Source organism: Panthera uncia, assembly GCF_023721935.1.
Source record: "Panthera uncia isolate 11264 chromosome A3 unlocalized genomic scaffold, Puncia_PCG_1.0 HiC_scaffold_11, whole genome shotgun sequence".
Taxonomy (NCBI): Eukaryota; Metazoa; Chordata; class Mammalia; order Carnivora; family Felidae; genus Panthera; species Panthera uncia.
Window position 1 is genome coordinate 47,433,948 of NW_026057578.1, and position 24,962 is coordinate 47,458,909.

Sequence of the window (24,962 nt, forward strand, 5' to 3'; positions counted from 1 at the left end):
GAGAAACAAACCAAACAACCATCAACAGGCAGTCAGTTTAAATACAATAGGGTATATTCACACTGCAATGTTTCACATATTTATGCCTGTCTATGATTTCCTATACATTGCCACTTCTCATGGTCAAGAGCCCATCAGTCTTCTGGCTCTGAGACAAATGCCCACCTCTCTGCCCCTGCAGAAACTTGCTGGACATTGACTTGGGATTTTCACAAGAAGCAGAATCTCTAAGAGCTCAGGGTTGCATGCACCCCTTCTGCTAAGGCATGGTCTTGAGCATCAGGTGGGCTGAGTGACCCTCACCTTGGCAATTACAGCAGAATGAAGTGTTATTGGCCCAAACAGAGGGAGTCCAGAGGCCAAAATTTAGGAAGCTGGGATCACTGCACAAGTGGGCAGGAAACCTCTGGGGGCCCTCACAGCTTGCCTGTTGTATGTGAACTGCCTGCACTGAAAGACAGTGGCAGTGTCACAGGTGCTGGATTACATCACAAAGTGTGACATGCCTGCAAGGGCATGGACAGGGAAGAGTATCAGAAGTGAGGGAGGCCCCTGACCAGGGCCTAGGCACAAACTGAGCACTAGAGAGCCAGGAGAACCACAGGCTGGGGCGTGGGCCATAGCCAACGGCAAAAGGAGGAGGGGGCAGTCACTGGGTACAGCCAGCTGGAGAACACCTAGAGAGTTGGAGCCAGGAAACCTTGGAGCAGCAACATTTTTCACGGTCACATCTTACAGGCCAGAGGTGCAAAAACAGGAGTGGGGGGGTGAAGTGCACAAGGTAGTTGCTGGCATACCTGGGCCTAAGTGTTCTCCATGAACTGCAGACCACACCTGGGGTATAGAGGGCAGAAGGCTGGTGGCAGGGACTATTTACCTGGCTTCTTGTAGGTTTATTTCCTTGGAGACAGGGATAGCCCTAAAGAGTGAACATAATGGCTCTTTCTTGAATGCAGCTGGGCTGATGCTATTGTAAGATCTTTGAATCTTTGGTGGCAGCAGAAATTGCACCCCACCTGCAGCTCCAGCCCTGAGAGGACGAGGAGGCTCACCTGTGTCCCTGGACGGAGGGACCATGACCAGATCCTGGGAGTTCTGCTTCCTACTGATCACCATTTTGGTGGCCCTGGTGGCCAGCACAGATCCAGACAAGAATAAAGTCAAAGTGTTGAGGGAATTAAAAGTTATCAATGCCTCAAATGCCAACGTGAAGCAATGTCTGTGGTTTGCCATGCAAGAATACAACAAAGAGAGTGAGGATAAGTACATCTTCCAGGTGATCAAGACAGTACAAGCCCAGTTGCAGGTAAAGGTGTTCTCTCCCAATATGCATATTTGGTATGGTGGCACAGACTGAAGCCATACTGAAAGAATGGGGTTGCAAGAAAAACAATGATACATGAAAGTTCTAAATATGTGAGTGTTCAAGTACATACTCACTTGCATGTCGCTATAACATCACTGCACTTTCTATATATGCTTATAGTGTTGTTCTAAGTACTTTATGTGTATTTATTCATTTAGACTCTAAACTGCAAATCAAATGTCCATGATTTGCATTTGCTAGTATTGGGAGACAAATTGAGTGCCATGAATATTTTGCAATAATGCTGCTGAAGGCAACATTTCAATCTAAACACATAGCGTGCATTGTGGGGTTGAAAAGAGACATGTGGCACTATTCAATATGTAAGTAATAAAGTCCTTCCTCCTATATTCTATAATTATTTGAATCCAACATTCATTTAATGGAAGTACAGACATTCTGATTTAGTGTTCAGAAAAATGTATCCCTCCTCACATGACTATGCATGGTCCAAATGCTAGGAAGCATTGCTTACTTGGATTCCATTGAGGGTGACTTGAAACACATGGCCTTGGGGCACCTGGGTGGCTCAGTCAGTTGAGCGTCCAGCTTCAGTTCAGGTCATGATCTCATGGTTTGTGAGTTCAAGCCCTGCGTCGGGCTCTGTGCTGACAGCTCAGAGCCTGGAGCCTACTTCCAATTCTGTGTCTCCCTCTCTCTCTGCTCCTACCCCGCTCGTGCTCTGTCTCTCTCTCTCTCAAAAATAAACATTAAAAAAAAGAAACACATGGCCTTGCCTGCCATGGTTGAGAAAAATCCCCCAAAGCTGGAATTCATCTGACTGTACCATCCTCAGTCTGTGGGTTGATGCTGTGGCTTGTAATTCCACCGTGAAACTTTTGGAAATGAATTGTAAAGATACTTACCAGAGACGTCATTGTTGGCTGAGTTTACTTCATTTTTTATATTCTCCATATGCCATGTTCACTTGCAGGAACTGAGCCAGTTTCTCTGTTGGTACTTCTGACCCTGTCTCTTTGGGACCATGTGAGCCACCAGCCTATATCTCCAGTACACTATGCTGATAGCACTCTGTTTATTGACTGGGTACACTGCATAATTCACCAGGGCACTCCTGCAGCCCTTTGAAATAAAGAATGGATTCTGACTCTTGTAGCTTCCCCAGGCCCCTTAACAGTTGTCTTTCTTTGATATCCATGTAGCATGCATTCAGCAAGTTTCTCTCAGCCACTTCTATGCTAACTGCTATAGATGGGGAGGTGAGATGGACAGAAATAATCACATTCCCAGGGAGCCAGCATTCCAGTCAGAAAGAAATAGCACTAAACCTGGAATGAAAGCTGGGGCATCTGACCTGGTGGCGTGGTACCTAGGGGTCTGGGGTCAGGGGAAGGCTTCCTTGAACAGACTCTCACCTGAGGAACTTGTAAATATCTTACTGTACCTGCTGCATCATCACCAATTTAATGAAGATCCATGTGTGAGACCTAGGTCTCAATAGGTATTAAAACCTTCCAAGTAATCCCAATACACAGTCAAGGCTGAGAACCACCTCCCTAGGGTGTGTTTTTGAAGCTAAACCTGAGGGCAGACTAGGAGGGAATCAGGTGAAGGATGCTGGTGGGAAGTGTTTCTGTTTGGGTTTGCCACAGCAGATGCTAGTGCTAGAAGTCAAGTGCAAGTGGTTTATTTGGGAGGCCATCCTGGGAAGCACCAGGAGGTTGGAGGGGAAAGGAGGTGGGGGAAGTGGTCAGTACAGACAGAGTTACTATGCAGGTGACCACTATTGGCCTCTGGACTTGGTCTTCCTGGGGTTTCAGGAGAGGGTGCATAGCCTGCCTTGGAGTTGAGCCACACTATAAGATAGGAGCTTGGTTGCTTACGTATCAATTCCTGTCTGTCATTGGCTAAGAACTACTCTTGGCTTCTCCTGCTGGTCAGGAAGCCTCCAGGCAGGGAACCCTGGGAAGTGACAGTGTGTTTTGGGAACAGCAAGGCAAGGGCCATGGGCACCACTCACAGCATCTGCTGCAGGACAGGAGCAGGGGGGGATGGTGGGAAGGTGCACAGGGGTTGGGAAGATCAATCAGGCATAGAAGGCTGCCATTGGGAAGGAGCATGGCCCACTTCAGCAACTCAAAGGAGCCAGTGTGACTGGTAGGGACCAGACCATGCAGGGTCTTGAAAGCCATGGGCAAAATCTTTTATTCTATCTTAGGAATGCTGAGATGCCAAATAAACATTAGGTCAGGGAGTTCCAGGGATCCATGTGATTAGACTGTTTTTTTTTTAAGTTTATTTATTTATTTTGAGAGAGAGTGTGTGCACAACTTGCAAGAGTGGGGGAGAGGCAGAGAGAGAGAGAGAGAGAGAGAGAGAGAGAATCCAAAGCAGGCTCTACCCTGACAGCATGGTGATTATCTTGCCTGATAATTGGATGGTCACTTAGTTCCTCTGCTTAGTTTCCTTCCCTGAAAACAATGGTAGTGACAGCCTCACTGTAGGGGGTTAGTGTGTGGGCATGTGCCAAGCCCCAAGAACAGTGTTATGCAGGGAGCAAGCACTCCGTGAGTGTTAGCAAGTGTTAGGACTTGATAAGAAGTGCTGTGGGTGTTTGGGTTTGCCTCCATGGTATTTTTGAGGTTCCCTAAGGACCAACTTCATTCTCAAACCAGCAGCTCTTGATGTTATCTAACCAGCTTCTCCCATGCAGGCTAAAGTCACCTTGTTAATTCTTTGAAATGTAACTAAAATTTAATACCACCTTATTAAAGGCTGCAGATAGCAATGAAGAAAGACACTCCTTTTTTCCTCCTACTATAATCTTTTAAAACCAGATGAAAGTTGATTTAAATGGGCATGATGAGTAGCTTTAACCAGAGTCAGTCATTAATGAGTTCAGTAACTACTGATGCCTTGCTGTAGATCTACTGTTTGTCTGCTTACTAAACACTCAACAGAGAACAATATGACAAACTCCAACAAGCATGACACTTTTAAGGGTTGCTTCCTAAGATGGGGGGAAGCCCTCCAAAGCAGGAGATGTCACCAGAAAACAGACTATGAAGGGAGGTGTGGGAAAGGAATCAGGGAGGGGCATCCAGTGTGGCCACAGGGCCTGTCCTCCTATCTGTTCAGTGTAAACCTGTAACATTTTGGGCTCAAGAGAGCTGATGGTTCTGGTGACTCATCCTTCTCCCCCATCTCATGAAGCATGCCCTGGACTTTGGGACAGAAATGGAATTAGAAAGTCTTGCCTTCAAGGAGGCCCTACACTGAAAAGGAGACTTTTCCCTGAGCATACAGCTCCAGGTAGTGGTTTCCAATGTCTAACTGGTATCAGCATGCAAAGGAATCTAGGCAGTGGATGTCATAGACCTTCCTCTAAAGATATATTTGAGAGAGAAGGGGTAAGGAGTAGGAGATAGGGAGAGAGGATGAGGGGGAGAGCATTTTTTTTAAAGATTTTTTTTGGCTAAAACTTTAACAAAGTAAAATAAAAGTTTTTTTGAATAAAATTGCACAATTGCTAATTGACAGGTCACAGATCGTTTGGAATACTTTATTGATGTTGAAATTGCCCGCAGCAATTGCAGAAAGCTTTCAAATGGTACTGAAAACTGTGTCATTCAAGAGAACACCAAACTGGAAAAGGTAGGTGACTAACATTCTGTGATGGTCTTGGCTTCTCTGAGCCCTAGTAAGAAGAACTTGGGGTGCACACACCCTCTCTCTAAGGTCTGGATCACTCCCCAAGTTTTTGTCTAGAGATGGGCAACCTTGTGACTTTTAGAGCAGAGGCAACAGAGTGATGGAATGTGGTGGATCCCTCTAAGTCTTTCCCCACCCCTCATCCTAGGGACAGAATGCTGTCAGGGTCATTCTTATTGTGAAAGTTTCATCAACTCTGGCCTCCTGGTGCAGAAAAACTTTCCAACACACGTTCACTGAAAGTCTATCCTCTTTGACCAAGATGAGCAACCTAACCATTGGTGGCCCCACAGTTGCTCATCCTTGTGAAGGCACAAAAGGAAACTTGTTCATTCACTTAGCTACTCACCAAAGCTTACTTTGCACCAGGTGCTATTTTGGGTGCTGAAGATTAAGCAGTGACTAGGCCAGACAGTGTTCCCATCCTTCCAGACTTACAGTTGATTCTTGCCAGGGTCAGCCATGATTTCCAGGAAGGTCATAGAAGAGCCCAAAGATCCCCGCCAACAGGCTGACCTGACTCAGGAGCTTTTAGCATTAAGCCTGTATTTCTGATCTCAGAGGTGGGGAGAGCCCCAGATTCATGCAAGAGATTGGTGAAGGCCCCAGACCTTCTGCAGGTTTGACCAAGAGGTGTGTCTTTGCCTTTGTTTACACCAGTGGTTCTTTAAGTGAGCAGGCACCAGAATCACCTGGAAGCCTCGATAAACCCAGAAGACTGGGTCTTACTTGCAGAGTTTTGGATTCAGTATGTCTTCAGTAGGTTTGGAGTGGGATCCCAACATTTACATTCTTAACAAGTTTCCAGCTGCTGCTGCTGCTGCTGGCTGTGGGACCATACTTGGAGAACCACTATTTCATGTAGCCATGGAACAGGAAATTGCAAGGGCCCATTAACAAAGTGTACTTCTGCTATGTCTCACTAAAGCTGACACTGTATGCTCAAACTGAACAAATCCAATCATTTCCAGTTAATAGTAGACACCTATCAGGGCAAACATTTAAACAGGGAGTATGTCTTCATGCCATCTGGCTTTTATGTTGCTTTTCTTTATCTTTTACTCTTAGTAGAAGTATGGGTGATTCAAATTTATATTCTCTACAGAGCCCATTAGGATTATAGAAAAGTTGTTCCTTTTTTACCTATTTATAGAAAATCTTAGAATTAAGGAGAATTGTCCTCAAGGAGCTCACTTATTTTATCTAAAGCTTCCATGGACCATCCCAAATTTTAAGGTGCATGTTTTTAAGCACACACATTTGTCAATAATGAAAACTATTTTTTTTCTTTCCAAGTCTTTGGAATAACACTGAAGAATAGTAATGCTGGGAAGTTTTTCTTATTCCTGGCTTTGATTATGGTGCTTTCAGTATTTATATCTTATTTTAAATATTATATCAAGTGCTGATTTCTGGAATTCTTCCAATTCCTTCTGCCAAGAGTTATTTTTTTTTTAATTAAGAATGTTTTATCTATCAATTATTCTTTCAGTGTCTACCAAGTATATTGAATAATTGTTCTTCTTTGATCCATTAGTGTAATAAAATAATTAATTCACTAATAGTCATTCTTACATGTCTAGAATATGGCCTTTTTTGAAGGGGACTTTATAGCTTGGATTGTCAGTGGTTTTTTCTCCTCCATGTTGACTGACTGCAGGTTGTTCAAAGTGGTGACAATTACATAGGTAACTGATATATAAGCTTGTTCAGGGAATCTCTATCTTCATTATGTCTTCTGGACAATTGCACATGAATATGGCATGGCACACTCCTTATTCCTTTGACCCAGACAGCTTTGCTGAGCTTGGTGTCAATATGCACATTCATCTCTTTCACGTCAAATTTGTAGCTCTCTCTGAATTTTCTGGGGGCACACTTCTTGAAGGTCACTCCGTAGATGTTCTATGAACATGGATGGTGTATTCTCTGGTCACATCATTGATGCCAGAACAGTCTTTCTTCTTGCTGCCTTTCTTTGTGGGAGCTATTCTGTTAGGCCCAGTTTGGAAATGAAGAGCATGATGGATTGTCTGCCTTTGTCTTTTAGAACATGGTGGGATTTGGGGGTGGGGGGAGGAGTTAAGATGGTGAAGTAAGGGGACTGGGATTTTCCTTGTCCCTCAAACATAGCTGTATTGAGATCACATCACCTGGAACACCCAGGAAATAAATCTGCAGAGTGGCAGAAGGATCTCCACAGTTGGACAGCTTGGCAGGGTCAAGTTGTGTGTATATGTGAGTTGGGGGAGATAAAATGGAAAACTTATGAAGGAGAGGGAACCCTTTCTGTGGAGACACAAAAGGGAGAGAGAGAGGGGTTGTGAAAGTGTGGCATTGAGTTAGCACAAGAGGAAAACCTCTTTGGGCCATAGACCAGGGAGCAAGAAGTACCGAGTGTACTAGTTCTTTTTTGCAAACAGCCTTTAGAACTGTTTCAAAACTCCAAGGTTTTGAAAGTGTGTGACTTTTTCCAGAGTGGATCCATGGCACGTGCTCCTGGGGAAGAGGGAGCTAGCCCTGGAGTACATAGTGTGGATTAACAATCTCCAGGGTGCACGGGAGAGAACAGTCTCCTTCCTGGAGTGCTTTGGCAAGAGGGTTTATTGTCTCCCTAAGGACAGAACCCCTGCAGATGCCAGCCAAAGGCCTTTCATCAGCAGGGTGGAAAGCCTCTACTCCAGAGGAGGGGCGCAGGTCTGCACTATGCCAGGTCCTTTAAGACTTCAGGTTTTGAATCCCAGCTGAATGCCAAGGACAAGCTACAGAATTGTGGCACAGGGCAAGCTCACTGCCCTCGCTATTTTGTGAAGGCTACCTGAACAGCAGGATTGAGACACCTGGTCTGGGAAGGAGAGATTGGGATGATGCCATTTTCCCCCCAACACCAGCAGGGTGGGACTTCGTAGAGCAGCACAGTGGCCCCCGGTGGAGGCAAGACACCAAACACTGCTTCTCTGTGTCTGGCAAATGCTGATTTATTGGGTCAAGACTGAACCAAAGCAGCTGGCCTCTCCTCCAGACCAGCAGAGCCACCAGCCCCAGGCACCAACAGGCAACTCTTTCTTTTCTCCCTTTCTTTCCTCCATCTTCTTTTTTTCTCTTGGAATCAGGCTCATAGTTTCTGATTTTTTTGTCATTTCTTATTTTATATATAAGAAAAATTTTAATATATTGTATACATAATTTTATATATTATATATAGGCTATATATAATATATATAAAATATATTATATATAAATTATATATAATACATATACATAGTACATATAATACATATATAATATTATATATAATATATATAATACATATATATGTATACATACATATATAATATTATATATATATATCTCAGTCTTTTCTATTCTTTTCCATCTTTTCTATTTTCTTCTGCCTTTTTTCTTCCCTTCTCTTTCCTTGAAATCAGTCATAGCTTTTTGATTCTCTGTTTGGTTTTCTTTTCTCCTCTTTCCTTTTTCTGTTTTTATGGGATCAGCCTCACTCTTATTATCCAGAGTTACTTCAACAAATCAAAGCACACACCCTAAAGGTCCAAACACTCCACCACTGCAAGCAAGGAGGAACTGTCCAGAGGACTGACCAGTGGGATACAGTAGCCAAAACACAACAGCAGAGTGCACACAGTATACACCAGAAACACTTCTAGAGTGCCAGGCCCTGAACAGAGTATGACCCCTTTTTCATACAGTAGTACTTTCAGGTGCAGGACACATAACAAGCTTTTAAAAAGTGCCAAAGACAGAAACTTAGCCCAAATGGCAAGACAGAGGATTATCCCTCAAAGAAAAGTCAAGAAGAAATAACAGCCAAATTATTGCTCATATAACTGAATAAGAATTTAAAACAACAGTCATAAAACAACATATTGGCTTGAAAAAAGCATTGAACGCACCAGAGAAACCCTTGCTGCAGAGATCAGAGACCTAAGAACTAGGCAGGATGAATTAAAAAAAATGCTTTAACTTCAGATGAAAAATAAACTAGATACAGTGACAATGAGGACTGAAGAAGAAGAAGAGAGAATAGATGAAATAGAAAATATGGAAAATAATGAAGCTGAAAAAAAGAGGGAAAGGAAATTACTATATCATGAGGGGAGAATTAGAGAACTAAGTGATTCCATGAAGCAAAACAACATCTATATCATAGGAGTCCCAGAAGAAGAGGGAGAAAAAGGGACAAAAGATTTGTTTGAACAAATTGTAGCTGAGAACCTCCCTAATCTGGGGAAGAAAACAGGCACCAAGTCCAAGAGACATAGAGAACTCCCTTCAAAATCAATAGAATATGGTGAGATTCAACATGCTACTTTTTTTATTTAGGAATTTTGATTATATATACATTAAGTACTCTTAAACTTCCCTAATGTTAAAAAATCAGGGGTGCTTGGCTGGCTTAATTGGTAGAGTGTGTGACTCTCGATCTTGGGTTGTGGATTTGAGGCCCTCATTGGGTGTAGAGATTACTTAAAAAAAAAAAAGAATCATTTGCAGCATGTGGTGAACACACACACACACACACACACACACACATTCCATGACCTCATCCCAAACCTACTGAATCAGAATTTTCAGATACAGACACTCCACATATTTCATATCACTGGGAATGTCTGAGAAACGGTGCATCAGGGACATTAAATATTTAATATGTAACTGCCTTTAATTTGCTAGTATTTTGTTTTAAGATTTTTGTTTTAGACACATTTGAGCTTTTTAGCGTTTATTTTTGAGACAGAGAGCATGAGTGAGGGAGGAGCAGAGAGAGAGAGGGAGACACAGAATCTGAAGTAGGCTCTAGGCTCTGAGCTGTCAGCACAGAGCCCACAAACCATGAGATCATGACCTGAGCTGAAGTCGGATGCCCAATTGACTGAGCCACCCACACACCCCTCCATTATATATTTTTTAATTAAAATTTTTTTAAAATTTAAATTCAAGTTAACATACTAACTGTAGTCTTGGCTTCAGGAGTAGAACCCAGTGATTCATCTCTTACATATGACACCCAGTGTTCATTCTGAAAAGGTGCCTTCCTTAAGGCCCATCACCCATTTAACCCATCTTCCCACCCAACACCCCTCCAGCAACCCTCAGCTTTTTCTCTTTATTTAAGAGCTATATTTTAGTTTCAGGATTTTTCTGGTCTGGAATAATAAGAATGAGGGCTCTCCATCTTTTGTGTGTGTGTCCTGATCAATTTAGAGATCATGGGAGCTTTTGGTTCCCAAGATTTGGTATAATTTGTCTATAAAGCCATCTTGGTTTGGTATTTTTTGTCTGGGTTTCTGGGGGAAAAGGCCTCTTTAGTCCTTCTTTGCATGTGTCCAATATTCAGCAGATACCAAGCTTCCCTTCTCTGACTCCTAACAGCTCATTGGGAGTACCTCAATGCTTCCAGGTATTTAGGATGCTCTTTGCTGTTTTTCCAGTATTTCTATATATGTATGATCTCTATCTATCATCTATCTATCTATCTATCTATCATCTATCTATCTATCTTCTATCTATCATCTGTAATCTGTCTATATATCTACTTATCTATCCATCCACCCATTGATCTATCACACACACATAGAATATTCATTTGTTATTTCAATAGTATTTTGAAATGGAGAGAAGAGGGGCACCTGGGTGGCTCAGTCGGTTAAGCGTCTGACTCCGGCTCAGGTCATGATCTCATGGTTTGTGAGTTCAAGCCCCGCGTCAGGCTCTGTGCTGGCACCTCAGAGCCTGGATTCTGTTTCAGATTCTGTGTCTCCCTCTCTCTCTGGCCCTTCCTCTCTCTCTCTCTCTCTCTCTCTCTCAAAAGTAAATAAACATTAAAAAAATTTGAAATGGAGAGAAGAGCTCTTTGGAATAAAAGATGGTAGGTGCTAGAAACCCTTTAAACTGGTCTTGTTATTAGACAAAAGGCTTGTTATTAGAACAAAAGACATTATTTAATTAAGATAATATATGTTAGTTTATATCTGACATAAAATTGCTTTATTTACATTGTGGAAAATATTAAAGGGAATTAAAATCAATTTTATATCTTATCTCCCAGAAAAACACCATGATTGTTAGTATTTGCTGTGTATCCATGGTTGGTTTGGGAACAGAGACCCTTCCAGGTATCTGCTGTTGGTTAGAAACATCTAGCAGATTCCTGGGAGCATTCCTTGATGGCTGGTGACCTATCCTCTAGCATATTCCTAAGCTAACACCTAGCAACAGGACACTTTTTTTCTTTTTGGCATTACTGATTTTGTTGTGGTTGTGGTCTTTTTCAGAAAGTAATGTGTAGTTTTTTGGTCGGAGCACTCCCCTGGAATGGTGAATTCACGGTGATGAAGAAGCAGTGTGTGGATGCTTAGGGGGTTCTGGAACTCGCCCCTACCACCATCTCTACCTTTCTCTGTAAAGAGAAAAATGGCATGCACTGGTATTACCATTGTGGTTTCCTCATGCATGCCTCTATGCTTGTTTTGTTTCCTAGTTTCCTAGTTTCTTATTAGGTGATGACAAAAGAGGGGTATGTCCAATTCTTTTTTTTTTTTTTTTTTTCCAATTTTTGCCAGCCTCAAGAGAGGCCCCTTGACTTTGGCCAGCTTGGTGGCTCACCACCAGGAATAAGTTTGTCCCTGACTACAAAGTTTGGAGTGAAGTATGATTCCATTCTCACTGCAAATCTGAGGAGGGATCCCTTTTTGATTAGGTAACAACTCCTTCCAGAGGTCTTAAGCCAGTGGGTGTTAACTCAGCAGATTCCTTCTGGATACCTCCTTTAACCTGAGGCTCCTTTCTCCTGAGGGTCCTGAGCCCACAGGTCACCTGGGTTGGGAGAAACCCTTTGGAGGAACAGTCTTTCCCTTCAGGGTCTCTGTGAAGTAGGGAATGTGTGTTTTTTCTCATGTAAATGTCAACAGTGGTCATACAGAGAGAGGGGGAGGGCAATAATGCCTTCATAATAAGCTGCATTGTTGTTGTTGTTGTTGTTGTTGTGTGTGTGTAGAGATAGAGAGAGACTGAGAAAGAGGGAGGGAGGGAAAGAGAGAGAGAGAGATGATTGGGAATGTGGAGAAGGAAATAGGAAAACAGGGATGATAGCAGGAGATGAAATTCTCTTGAAGAAAATCATCATTAAAAATAAGTCTGTCTAGGGCTTCATGGGTAGGCTCAGTTGGTTAAGCATCTAACTCTTGATTTCAGCTCAGGGTATGATCTCACAATTGTGAGATTGAACTCTGCATCAGGCTCTGTGCTGCGCATGGAGCCTGCTTGGGATTCTCTCTCTCCCTCTGCTCCTCACCTGCTTGTGCTCCCTTTCTCAGAATAAATAAATAAACTTAAACAAGTCTGTCCAGTGGGGAATTATTTAATGGGTACTGAGCTTTGCAAGATGAAAGGGTTGTGGAGATTAGTTACAGAATAGGGTGAATATACTTAATACTACTGAACTGCACATTTAAAAAGGGTTAAGATGGTTGGGGCACCTGGGTGGCTGCTCAGTTGGTTAAGCATCTGACTCTTGATTTCTGCTCAGTCTATGATCTCAGAGTTCATGAGATTGAAAGCCCCACATGCAGCCCCACATAGGGTTCTGCGCTGATAGCACTGAGCCTGTTTGAGATTCTCTCTCTTCCTCTCTGCCCCTCCTCTGCTCGTGCTCTCTCTCTCAACTCTCTTTCTCTCAAAACAAATAAACTTTAAAAAAATGGTTAATATGGTAGATTTTATGTGTACTTACCATGATTAAAATTTTTAAAAAATAAGTGTATATGGATGTTTTAACTGTGGTGTTGGGTGTGATTCCAGAGGCCAACTAAATTTCAAATGTGCACATGCACCGGCCAGGCTTCACATCACAGGGCCTGGCAGGTGGTAGGGATTGCAGTATTTCTGCCCCAGAGTGAAAGAGGCCATGAAACTCAAAGGCCATTCCTTTTGTCTCTAGTCCCTGTGTTTTACCTAATGGATGTTTCACATGTGACAAAACATACCATTTGGAGTGGCAGGGGACTCACCTTGCAAAGACCTTGCTCTTCCTCTGGCTGTCTCGGCTCTTCCCTCATCAGCCCTCCATGGTTCTCTTTCAGGCACACCCACCTCCATGCCCACTTTTCTCTGAGGAAGTGCTGCCCTGCTTTCTCTTCCCCTTCTCAATATCCTTATTAGGGTTTGGATCTTAAACATATTTTTGCATTACTTGGATTTACTTATTACAGGACCTACTTATTATAGGACCGTACTTATCCTGATTAAAAAGGGTTCTTTCCTTTAGGCCAGGAGATCTCTATCAAAAATCCCTCCCACCCCCACCCCTCCACCTTGGATACACTGATGGAACACCCCATATGAGAGCAGCAGACCCAGCACCCAGTTTTAGGGGGCTTGCAGGACGGGTCAGCTTACAGCTTTGTGGGTCTCTGCTGTTTGTGGAACAGTGTAAGTACATGTAAGTATCTTAGGAAAGACTGTTTTTGGGACAACATTGTGGAATTGTCTTTTCTTATGGGCAGGTAGGTGAGAAGCACAGGGAATCAGACATCTGGAGTAGGCAGGACCAGAGACGTGCTTTGTGTGCACATGTGCTTATGTGCAGGGGTCTATTTCTAAGTATATTTTAACTAACATTAAAGTTTTATTTAATTTAACCTCATCTCTTTTCAACCTATCTCTCCAAATCTCTTTTATTTCCTCTCTTTGAACATTAAATAAAATGCAAGGCTTTCCTTTGCTGGATTTCGTGTCCTTTTTGCTAAGATGTTATTATTGTGCTCTCTCTCTCTCTCTCCAACACACACACACACACGTTCACTTCCCCTGTGGAGGAGGAGAGGAGTCCCCCAAGCTAGTGCCTGAAGTCTCCACTAGGTTCTACTAAAACTCCACCTGTGGGGCCTGGACCCTAAGCTCTGTCTGTCTGGGTCTGGGACACAGGAGCACTAGGGCCATGGGAGGCCATGGACATCTGGGAAATGGGGCTTAACCAGAAAAGCCACATGGCCTTTGATGCTGCCCAGGCTCAGCACTGATTTTGGCAGTGGGGGGGGGGGTGTCCCATGCCCATTCTTGCAGGGTGACCAGTCATGGGCATTCTGTGTGTGAGAGCAAGGAATGAATGCATTTAGTCCAATCCTGGGCTGGGTGATTGACACCCCACAAGCTAGTGGGAAATGAGGTCAGAGGCAGGGGCCTGCCAGGACCAGAAGTGAGTGCTCTGGGGACACATGGACAGCAGTGGAAGGGAGCTCAGGGCCTCAGACCTAGGAAAAGGCCAAGTGGGCCATGTGGAGAGTGCAGCCTGGTCTTGCTCTCCATCTCAGAAGATGTGAGCGTTGTCCCAGATCTGTCACTTTCTATTGTAGTACCTTTACCACTGAACCTACTCTTGGTCTGTACACCATGATCTTGGAGAGCATCTGGACTGCCTGGCTCCCAAGGCCTGCTGGAATGGAAGCAAAGTCATTTGCCATGTGAGCCTTCTATGCAGTTGGTACATCTAGATACAGTAGATGTATTTCTAGTGTCTCCAGAGGAGTCAGGGACAGTTGATCAAGACCCAGGGACAGATGGCAGCTGGTGAGAGTGTGGGAAGTGTGGAGGGGCACCATCTCCATTTCCATGCTCTGTGGTGGGGGCTTCATGGGGGTGGGCCTCCTGGCCAAGCTCTGGAAATGGACCCAAGGCTCAGAGAAGAGGCTGGACCTCTTCCCCTCCCCCAGTGCCATGTTCTTTACTCCTTGCTCTTCTCTCGTTCTCTGTTAAAAAAAAATTACCTGAAACTTAGAATAAGCTACAGAGAAGTCAGCACGTGCTTTCCATGCCATTTTGAACATTGTTCGGTGGGTCTAATGGGGATTATTGAGTTATCCAGGGAATGTAACTCTGTTTTATGTTCTGTTCATTATTGAGTAAAGACCAGACTCTGAAGTTATATGTTTACTTGTGGGTCTTTTTGTCCCTGAGAGGTGCAAATGATTACTGTCTAATAGAAAAGTTCACCCCACTGGTTATGGTTTTATTGCTCTCTGAGAAATAAGCTCATTTTGTAACTAACCTAGGAATTCCCCCTTGACATTCTATATTTGTGAGTAAGTGGATCAGGTTTGTAATCTTCTGAAAATTATGTTTTGACACTTCCATGTGACCCTCCCAAAGTTCTCCACATGCCAGACATTGGGTATGTCCCATAGCATTCAGGACCTGCTGCCCTCCCTCTTTGAGTTCCATCCCTCACCAGGTTGACTCAGGGAGACTCTGAAATAGGCCTCCTCACACACCTACCACTTGCCATGGAGGGGAGTAGTGGTCAAGACCACAGTGATAAATAAAAATATTAGTGAGTCAAAAACTTTCCTGATGGATGTAAACACTGGCCCCTTGTTCAGTGGCTTAGAAGCTGTCAGCTGGGAGTTCAGAGAAAATGACACCAAGAATGTCATATTTGGCCCTTGCTAAATACCTCCTCCTATCCAGGTAGTTAGGTAAGGTTTCACATTGCCTTTATTGCCCCCCCCCCCCCATTGCAGATAGGGACTTTTGGTTTATGAACTTAGGATGCCAGGAGGCAAGAAAATGAGCAGCCTGCTCTTGGAGCAATAGACTTTCCTGTTTTCCGGTTCCAAACTTTTCAGAGTTTTTGTTTGTTTGTTTGTTTCTAACACACATCTGGATTCCCCAGAAACAGAGACATTATGAGTGAACACCAGAGAGCACTGACTGCAAGTCCCATTGGCCTGAAGAGCCATATTTCTTCCCTGCTAACCTGATTCCTAGGGATTTGTCACCTGCACCAACGGTGTAGCTAGACTACCCAGGTGCAGCTGGCAAAACCCCAAATATGACAAAGACTCAGGAACTAGGCCTTGTGCCAGAGATAGGGTGACAAAAACCTCAGGGCCCCATAAAAGCCATTTCTTATTGTCAAATTAGCCACTGACTTTGATTTTGAAAGAGAACCACACTAGTGTATCCCTGTAAGCTGCTGGAAAGCCAGCATTTGCTGAAGCATGGGTCCAGAAAACCACATGTCCAGAGTAGAGATCTGACCAGAGCATGTACATTGAAAATTGCCTTCACACACACACATCATTTTAAAAATAGAATTAAATAAAACAGAAAGGATGGTGCAGGGATGTTCTAGTAAACTAGTAAGTGTCGTTGAGGTAGTTTTCATGAGGGAGAATTTAATGACCCAGGATCTGGCTCCCACTGCAAAAAGAACACATTGCCTTCTTAAAAAGAAGATGAAAAAAGATTAATTAGCTTTTGTGGAAAAAAAAGAAGGGAGAAAAACAAGTTTCCTATGGCAAATGTCAAACTTGTAAAAAAGTGTTTGTTTTTTTTGGGGGGAAGATACTGATCTATGCACTGAAAACAAATCAGGGTAAATACATAGTTTATAAGTTTTAGCAGTAAGTGTTAGCAGAATAGAAAAATAGGTAGCATTTACAAACCCATAAGTGGGAAATCCAGAGGAATGCCAACAATACACCCAAACCAAACCCAGGAGATAAAGCATAATAAAGAGGAGCACCAAACTAAGAAAATCAAAATGTGGTTGGAATTTGTAAATTGATAAAATGGAGACTCTTGAATTTTGTAAGAGTATGTTAAAAACAAGAAAACAGGCCCTTATATAACTATAGTTATATAGCCCTTAACTATGGTTTGGGCTCTCCCAGAAATGGAATCTTAAAATGGTCATCAGAAATCTTCTGATCAGCACTAGTAATGCAGTCTGACTGCCATCCTCTAATGGAAAGTGGTCTGGTGATAACCAGCCTGTTTGTTTTTGCCCACTGTAACCTCCTTGTTCCTGCTCCTTCCTGCCTATAAAAGTCTTTCATTTTGTACAGTTCCTCTGAGTTCTCTTCTATCTGCTGGATTGGATGCTGCTCGACTCATGAATCACTGAATAAAGCCAATAAGATGTTTAAACTTTACTCAGCTGAATTTTATTTTCTAACAACTGTCACACCTGTAGGATATTCATAAGAGACACATCTACCACAAACTAATCCCAGCATGTTGAAGATTTGTTGATGGGCAAAGAAACCAAAAGAACTAGTAATTAAAGAACAAAGGAGAGAAAATATTAATATCAGGGATAGTAGAATTTAGGCAAAGAGCATTAAGTGGGATGAAGAAGAATTCTTCCCCTGTAAAATTTATTCTAAGATACCAAGAAAATACAAATACACTGTCACTGATGGACACCCAAGTCGAATAGTACAGAAATAATGAAATCACAAATAGAATAGAAGATTGAGAAATCTCTTTCAATAAGTTAGCACATCAAGTAGGGGGAAAATATGAAAAAACTAGATGACATAAATAAAATAATGAGGCCCTTTTGTTTCTGAGGGACATAAAAATTTGGACTTTGCTCTACTCTCTGAGGGAAGAGGAAGGAGAGAGAGAGAAGCCCAGGACTGTGGGGCTTGAGAAAATGGCCAGGAGACCCCAGATGGCATCCGTTCAGGTTGAGGGATAGAAAAGATGGCACTACTGCTGACTGTGGGTGCTTTGTTCTCCCTGTCGGTTGTCCTTGGAAAATAGCACTTCCATCAAGTGTGCCCAAGGCTCCTGATTTCATGGCAGGGCCTGAAGGTGGCATGTTCCCAGCAACTCCCAGTCTCCCTCTCCATCACCTCCTAGCTCAGCCAGTGCCAATATGTGACTGTTATCATGACACCAACCCCTACCCTTGAGTATTCAAAGGGCCATCAAGGGCACTTGTGCATAACCAGGACCATTTCTCTTCTTATTTAATGCATTTTCTTCACTTTCAAGAGTAGATAATTAGATATTGATTTCTGTAGAGCAAAGGGACATGACAAAAGTCCTCTTTTGCCCTGTTTGCCAGCCTTCCAATGGATGTGCTGGGGGTGGGTCACCTCACTGCCATCAACTTCATCCAGGCCAGTGAGAGGGGCCCTTCAGTCCTCCCCAAGGAATCAGACATCTCCTATGGGCCTATCGGTATGGCTCATCAGGAAGGAGAGGACACTTTCAGTGCCTGGATGGCCCCTCTGTGGGCCTGGTGACATTATTGGTGGTGGGGATAGGACAGCCCCCGCTTTTGTGCTTCCAATCCTTCCCAGAGCCATTTTATTCTCTCCCAGGAGGCCCTGCTCACTCCACACCATGACCCAGGAAGTGTTCCCACCCTGGGGTTGGTACCCCCTTGGCAGGGACTTTTCACACACCTTTGTTTTTACTCTTGACCAGGGCTGTTCCCCAGTGACTGACAGCTTTCCAGATCACTGGCTGCATCCCTGGGGGCCTGGCCTGGGCCATAGAGGGATGAGAGCCTAGGAGCCACAGGAGTTGGAAAACAGAGGCAACTGGGAAATGGGGCATGAAAAGAGGACTTGGTGGTCTGGGTTACTACCCTTGGCTGTGGAACCAGGCTTGGTGGTAGGAGGTGGAGGGTGGGTGGAGGCTGCTCCTTTCCCCACAAATGTTTTACCATCTGTGCAGGCAGGCAGTGCCTGGCTACATGGTGACTAGTGCTAGCCAATAGTCTTCTTTCTCAGACATGAGGATATGTGAGCACAAGGAAAATGAGTTTTCAAAGTCATAGCCAGGCCACAGGAGCCTCACTGGCCATGGAAACGAGGTCAAAAATAGGGTTGGCTTTGTTGTCCCCTCATGGATACCAGCATCTCTGAGCCCCAGGCTGCTGAAACCCATAGGGGCAGGGGTACAGTAGGGAGCCAGCTCAGAAGACAGGAGTTCTTGTCCCAAGTTGTCCATTTTAAGGCCTTCACCACATAAGTTGGTCTCAGTTGGCTCACCTTCAACCTGTCTCAGCAGGGTGGTTGACAACTAGGAGAGGGAGTGGGAATGCAGGTACTAGGTCAGCTTCAGTGCACTTCACGTGGTGGCAGGGCTGAGCGTCCCCTGTCTGGCTGTGGGTCTGTTAGGACATTTACATTTGTGGGTCATCAGTAGTCACCACTCAGATCAGGGCAGTGGCCTTGGGGACAGATGATAGAAGTGGCAAGATCTGAGTCCTTGCCTCTGTTGCCTCCTCCCGCTTACTCTAGGCTTTGTCCCACCAAAGAGTTGAAAAATGTTAGTTCTATGCTCTCCTTTATTCCTGAGCTGACATAGAGCTTGATTGTCGCAACTTCGAAGTAGGCCAGGGACAAAAGAGAGACTGCAATGCTCTTGGCCAAAGAACAGAGAGTCCTTGGATTGGCAATAGGGAGGGCTTGAGTTTGGGAGCTTTCCAGCTTTTGTTTAGATACAAGGGCACATCTGTAGCATGCACCCTCTTATCCATGTGAATGGGGATATGAATTTGTGAGCCACTCTTAGAAAAAGAATTGCCAGAGGGTAATGATCTCATTCCCTGCCCCGCACAGCCTCCCATCTTGGAGACTGTAGTGATGGCCCCCCAGAGCTTCCTGACACAGTGGGCTTACCCCAAGGCATGCGCATGCGTTCAGGTGCCCAGTTTGCTCTGATCTGTTCTGTTGGGAACTCATGGCCTACACCTGACCCCTTTTGCAGTGTGCACACAAAAGAAACTCATTCAGCGCTCACTCACTCAGCCTCTCCTTTCCACTGGAAAAAGAGAAGGGATGTAGGACTGTTCTCATTGCCAAGATGGGGAGCTTGACCTATGGTGGAACTAGCTTCAATTTGCTTCGTGTTACAGCAAGTTTCACCAATACTAGAAGGCCCTGAGCCAGGCTACAGGTGAGAGAATTGTTCTAAAGTCCCTGGACTTCCTCCTGCCAAAAAGAGATTTTATTTGAAATGAGGGTGATTTCTGCAGAATCCTTCCCAATTCAGGCACCCTTGTAACAAAGCTTAAAGGCACTGCTATAAGAAGAATCAAGTCAGACTATCATAGCTGGAATTATAAGACATAGCTAGAATTATAAGTCAGCTGCTCCAAAGAGAGAGCAGAATGCCAGGAAGGATAGGCAACTTTTCCAAAATGGGATGAGATCCCAGGTGTCCTGACTCCAGGGCTGGTATGTCCTGTGTTTTGCTGGATTGGCAACATCCCTCGTTATTACTGCTTCAGTAGCTCAGCATCTGCCTTGGCAAATGGCCAGTAAACAATGGACAACCTGAAGGAATGGATGATAGGACCACTTTACTTCCCAGGCTCATTTGCTTCTCAAAGTCATTAATCCAAATGTAACAGGGCTCCCTTGAGGCAGAATTTGAAGCCTTAGTTACACAACCTGTTACAAGGGGTCTCTCTCTGGGAAATGGCTAGCATCCATGCCCCTGGGAAGATCCTCAGTTGTACAGGTGAAGAAGACTTAAGGGTGGTCAAAGCAGAGGGAAAGAGGCCTGGAGAGAGAGAGAGACAGAGAGAGAGAGAGAGAGAGAAATAAACAACAAAATTCAGTAATGTTACCTGGTCCTATAGCCTGGGTGGTTCCAGAATTTCTGCAAAGAATGGGTTCACCCATAGCAATCTGGGTGGAAGAGGAGTTGGAGGACTTGTCTAGATCTGCTTTCCCACAGTTTATGTAGGAATGAGAAAGGTACAATTGTTCATATCAAGTGGAGAAAATACTGATCGATATAACCATGGAAAAAGGGGCACCAAGACCCTTGGCTTCCACCATAGCCCACCATACTTCTTACTGGACATTTTATAAATGAAAAATATAATAGATGAAATTAAAAAGAAAAAAAAAACACTGAATGTATGGGCTCACTATAAGAATGGAGGGCACGGAGAAAATTATACTAAGCTTTAAATAGAATAACAGAGGGGTGCCTAGGTGGCTCAGTCGGTTAAGCTTCAGACTTCAGTTCAGGTCATGATCTCTTGGTTTGTGAGTTTGAGCTCCATGTCAGGCTCTGTGCTGACAGCTCAGAGCCTGGAGCCTGCTTGGGATTCTGTCTGTCTGTCTGTCTCTCTTTGCCCCTCCCCTGCTCATCCTCTGTCTCTCTATGTCTCAAAAATAAATAAAAAACATTAAAAAAAAGAATAATAGATACCTGAACAACAGAGAGAATATAGGCTTAAAAAAAAAAAAAAAACAAAAAACAAAAAACAAAAACAGAGCTCAGGGACCTGTATGACCACAAAAAGGTCTCAAATTTGTTTCATCAGAGTCTTAGAAAGGGGGAAAGAGGGCATAAATGAAAAAAAAACTTTAAAATAAAATGGCTGAACATTTCCTAAATTTAGCTAGAGGCATAACTGTACAAATTCTAGAAACTGAGCAAATCACAAACAGAATAACTCCAACAAAATCTACACAAAAATTGTAACTTAAACTTCTAAAAACTACAGATAAATAAAACAAATCTTTAAACCAGTCAGAGAAAAATGACATTCTAACTATAGAGGAAAACCAATTTGAGGGGCAGCTTATTTCTCATTGGAAACCTTGGAGCAAGAAAGAACTGGTATAAATTTTTTCCATCAAAGCATGTAAACCCAGTATCCTATATACGGTAAAAGAAAATACTTTAGGAATGAAGGGGTAATCAAGGCATTCTCAGATGAATGAAAACAAAGAAAATTTGTTGCCAGGAGACATACACTAAAATTATCACTGAAGAAAGTTCTCTAAACAGAAAAGAAACAGAAGAAGAGAAACCCTTAGGACATCACAAAAGAAAAAAGAACACAGGAAACAAAAATGTAGGTAAATAAATAGGCTTTTCTTCTACTCTTGAGTTTTCTAATTATATTTGATGGTTGAAGTGAAATCATAACATTGTCTGAAGTGGTTCTAAATATATGTAGAGGAGATACTTAAGATAACATATTAAGTGGGAAGTTAATAAGATATAGAGAAATGTAAAGGTTCCTATACTTCACTTGAACTGGTAAAATGATGGAGCCAGCAACAGTGATAATTATGTGTGTGTGTGTGTGTGTGTGTGTGTGTATATATATATATATATATATATATATATATAATTACTTCCAGTAACCACTAAAGAAGCTGTCACTTCTTTCGAGATATCACCCCAAAACAAGGCAAATACAAATGAGATTTGAAAACATTTGTCAAGTAATTCATAGGAAGGAAGAATCAATGAAACGGAAAAGAGAGAGAGAGAGGGAGAGAAAGGACAACAGAAAATAAAATAACAGACCTAAGTTTTAACATACTAATAATTACATTAAATTAAATTTAAATAGTCTAAATACACAAATTAAAAGATGGAGACTGGCAGAGTGGATTTCAAAGCATCACTCCAAATGACCTATCAGACAAAGGGTTAGTATCCAAAATCTATCAAGAACTTATCAAACTCAACACCCCAAAAACAAATGATCCAGTGAAGAAATGAGCAAAAGACATGAATAGACACTTCTCCAAAGAAGACATCCAGATGGCCAGCCGACACATGAAAAAATGCTCAACATCACTCATCATCAGGGAAATACAAATCAAAGCCACAATGAAATATCATCCCACACCTTTCAGAATGGCTAACATTAACTACTCAGACAACAGCAGATGTTGGTGAGGATGCAGAGAGAGAAGATCTCTTTTGGACTGCTGGTGGGAATGTAAACTGGTGCAGCCACTCTGGAAAACAGAATGGAGGTTCCTCAAAAAACTAAAAATAGAACTACCCTACGACCCAGCAATTGCACTACTAGGTATTTATCGAAGGGGTACAGGTATGCTGTTTCAAAGGGGCACATGCATCCCAATGTTTATAGCAGCACTATCAACAATAGCCAAAGTATGGAAAGAGGCCAAATGTCCACAAATGGTTGAATAGATAAAGAAGATGTGGTATATATACACAATGGGGTATTACTCAGCAATCAAAAAGAATGAAATCTTGCCATTTGCAACTATGTGGATGGAACTAGAGGGTATTATGCTAAGAGAAATTAGTCAGTTAGAGAAAGACAAATATCATAAGACTTCACTCATATGAGGACTTTAAGACACAGAACAGAAGAACATAAGGGAAGGGAAGCAAAAATAATATGAAAACAGGGAGGGGGACAAAACATAAGAGAGTCTTAAATATGGAGAACAGAGGGTTACTGGAAGGGTTGTGGGAGGGGACATGGACTAAATGGGTAAGGGACATACTCCTGAAATCATTGTTGCACTGTATGCTAACTTACTTGGATGTAAATTAAAAAAAAAAAGAAATTAAATTTAAAAAAAGAAAAAAAAGTAAAAACATCACTCAACTATATGCTGTCCAAAAGAAACTCACTTTGAGTCTAATCATGTAGGAAAGTTGAAAGTAAAGGATGGATAAAATATGTGAGGCAAACATTAAGCAAAGGAAAACAGGACTGGCTATATAAATATCAGAGAAAGTAGACTTCTGAGAAAAAAAATTAAAAGAGACAGAGAGGGACATAATGTAATGATAAAAAAGTCAAGAAGGTATAACAATCCTAAATGTGCATGCACCACACAACAGAGGTTCAAAATATGTGAAACAAAACTAATAGAACTGAGTAAGAGAAATACCTAATTCCATAATTACAGTTAAAGACTTCAGTTGTCTTTAACTTTGTCAACAATAGATGGAACAAATGATAGACAAACTATACATAAAATCAGCAAGGATACAGAAGAAACTGACAATTTCCCTGACCAACAGGAATAATCAACATTCATAAACAGCTGACTACACATTCTTTTCAAGTGTCCACAGAACATGTACTGAGATGGACCACATTATGGGCCATAACACACACTTTATAAATTAAAAAAAAAAAAACAACTTATAAAAAAATCTTATGGGGCACCTGGGTGGCTCATTCTGTTAAATGCCTGACTCTTAATTTCACCTCAGGTCCTCAGATCTCACCGTTTGTGAGTTTGATCCCCACATCAGGCTCTGTGTTGACAGCGCCGAGACTGCTCCAGATTCTGTCTTCCTCTCTCTCTGCCTTTCCTCCACTTGGTCTCTATCTCTCTCTCAAAAACAAATTAACAAAAAAGTCTTAAAATCAAACAGAATATGTTTTCTGACCACATGGAATCAAACTAAAAATCAATAACAGGAAGATCACAGGAAAATCTCCAAACACTTGGAGACTAAACAGCACAGTTCCAAATAATTCATGGTCCAAAGAAGAAGTTTCAATGGAAATAAAAAATACATTGAACTGAATTAAAATGAAAATACAACATATTTAAATTGTGAGACACAGCAAAAACTGCTGAGAGGGAAAATTATAGCACTAAATGCATGTATTAGAAAAAAAGAAAACTCACCAATCAATAATGAAAATTCTCACCTAAAGAACCTAGAAAAAGAAGAGCAAAATAAATCCAATACAAGCAAAAGGGAGGGAATAATGAAAAAAATCAATGAAATTGAAAACAAAACAAAACAAAACAAAAAACCAATGAAACAGAGTTGCTTGTTTGAAAAGATCAATAAAATTGACTAACTTCTAGCAAGACTGTCTAAAAAGTGAGAAAAGTCACAAATTACTAATAACACAGGGGAAGACAGTATCACTACAGACCCAGTTATAAAAAGAATAAGGGAATGAACAACTTTATTTACATACATTTGACAACTTAGATGAAATGAACCAATTCCTCAAAAAACACAAACTACCAGAACTCAACCAAAAGATATATAGATGGCAAATAAGGTCATGCAATGTGTTCAACATTACTAGCCATTAGGGAAATTGTAATTAAAGTTCAATGAGATACCACTATACATTATCAGAATGGCTGGAGAAAAAAGAGTGACACTGCCAAATACTGCTGAGAAGGCAGAAAAGCTGGGTAATTCCAATCAACATTGCTTGTGGGAACGTAATACTGTAAAGCCCCTCTGGAAAACTGTTTAGCAGTTTCTTTAAAAATTGTGGGGCACCTGGGTGGCTCAGTCGGTTGAGCATTTGACTCTTGATTTCTGCTCAGATAATGATTCCAGGGTGGTGGGACCCGTATTCCAGGGTGGTGGGACT

General features: G+C 42.4%; 1 protein-coding gene across 1 annotated transcript; it reads left to right on the top strand.

Annotated features, from left to right (window-relative positions):
* The first annotated feature begins 514 nt into the window (after positions 1-514).
* On the top strand, positions 515-11,511 carry CST8 (cystatin 8). The gene is made up of 4 exons (XM_049651223.1): positions 515-745; positions 957-1,306; positions 4,868-4,981; positions 11,335-11,511. The coding sequence occupies exons 2-4, from the start codon at positions 1,076-1,078 to the stop codon at positions 11,416-11,418; spliced, it is 429 nt and encodes a 142-aa protein (XP_049507180.1). The 5' UTR covers positions 515-745; positions 957-1,075; the 3' UTR covers positions 11,419-11,511.
* Positions 11,512-24,962: the final 13,451 nt, after the last annotated feature.

Bases quoted from the DNA above. Each gene is read 5' to 3' on its own strand.
- CST8 (XM_049651223.1), top strand. From the start codon at position 1,076: ATGACCAGATCCTGGGAGTTCTGCTTCCTACTGATCACCATTTTGGTG. The intron at 1,307-4,867 runs GTAAAGGTGTTC...GCTAATTGACAG, and splicing joins CAGTACAAGCCCAGTTGCAG to GTCACAGATCGTTTGGAATA. The intron at 4,982-11,334 runs GTAGGTGACTAA...GGTCTTTTTCAG, and splicing joins AGAACACCAAACTGGAAAAG to AAAGTAATGTGTAGTTTTTT.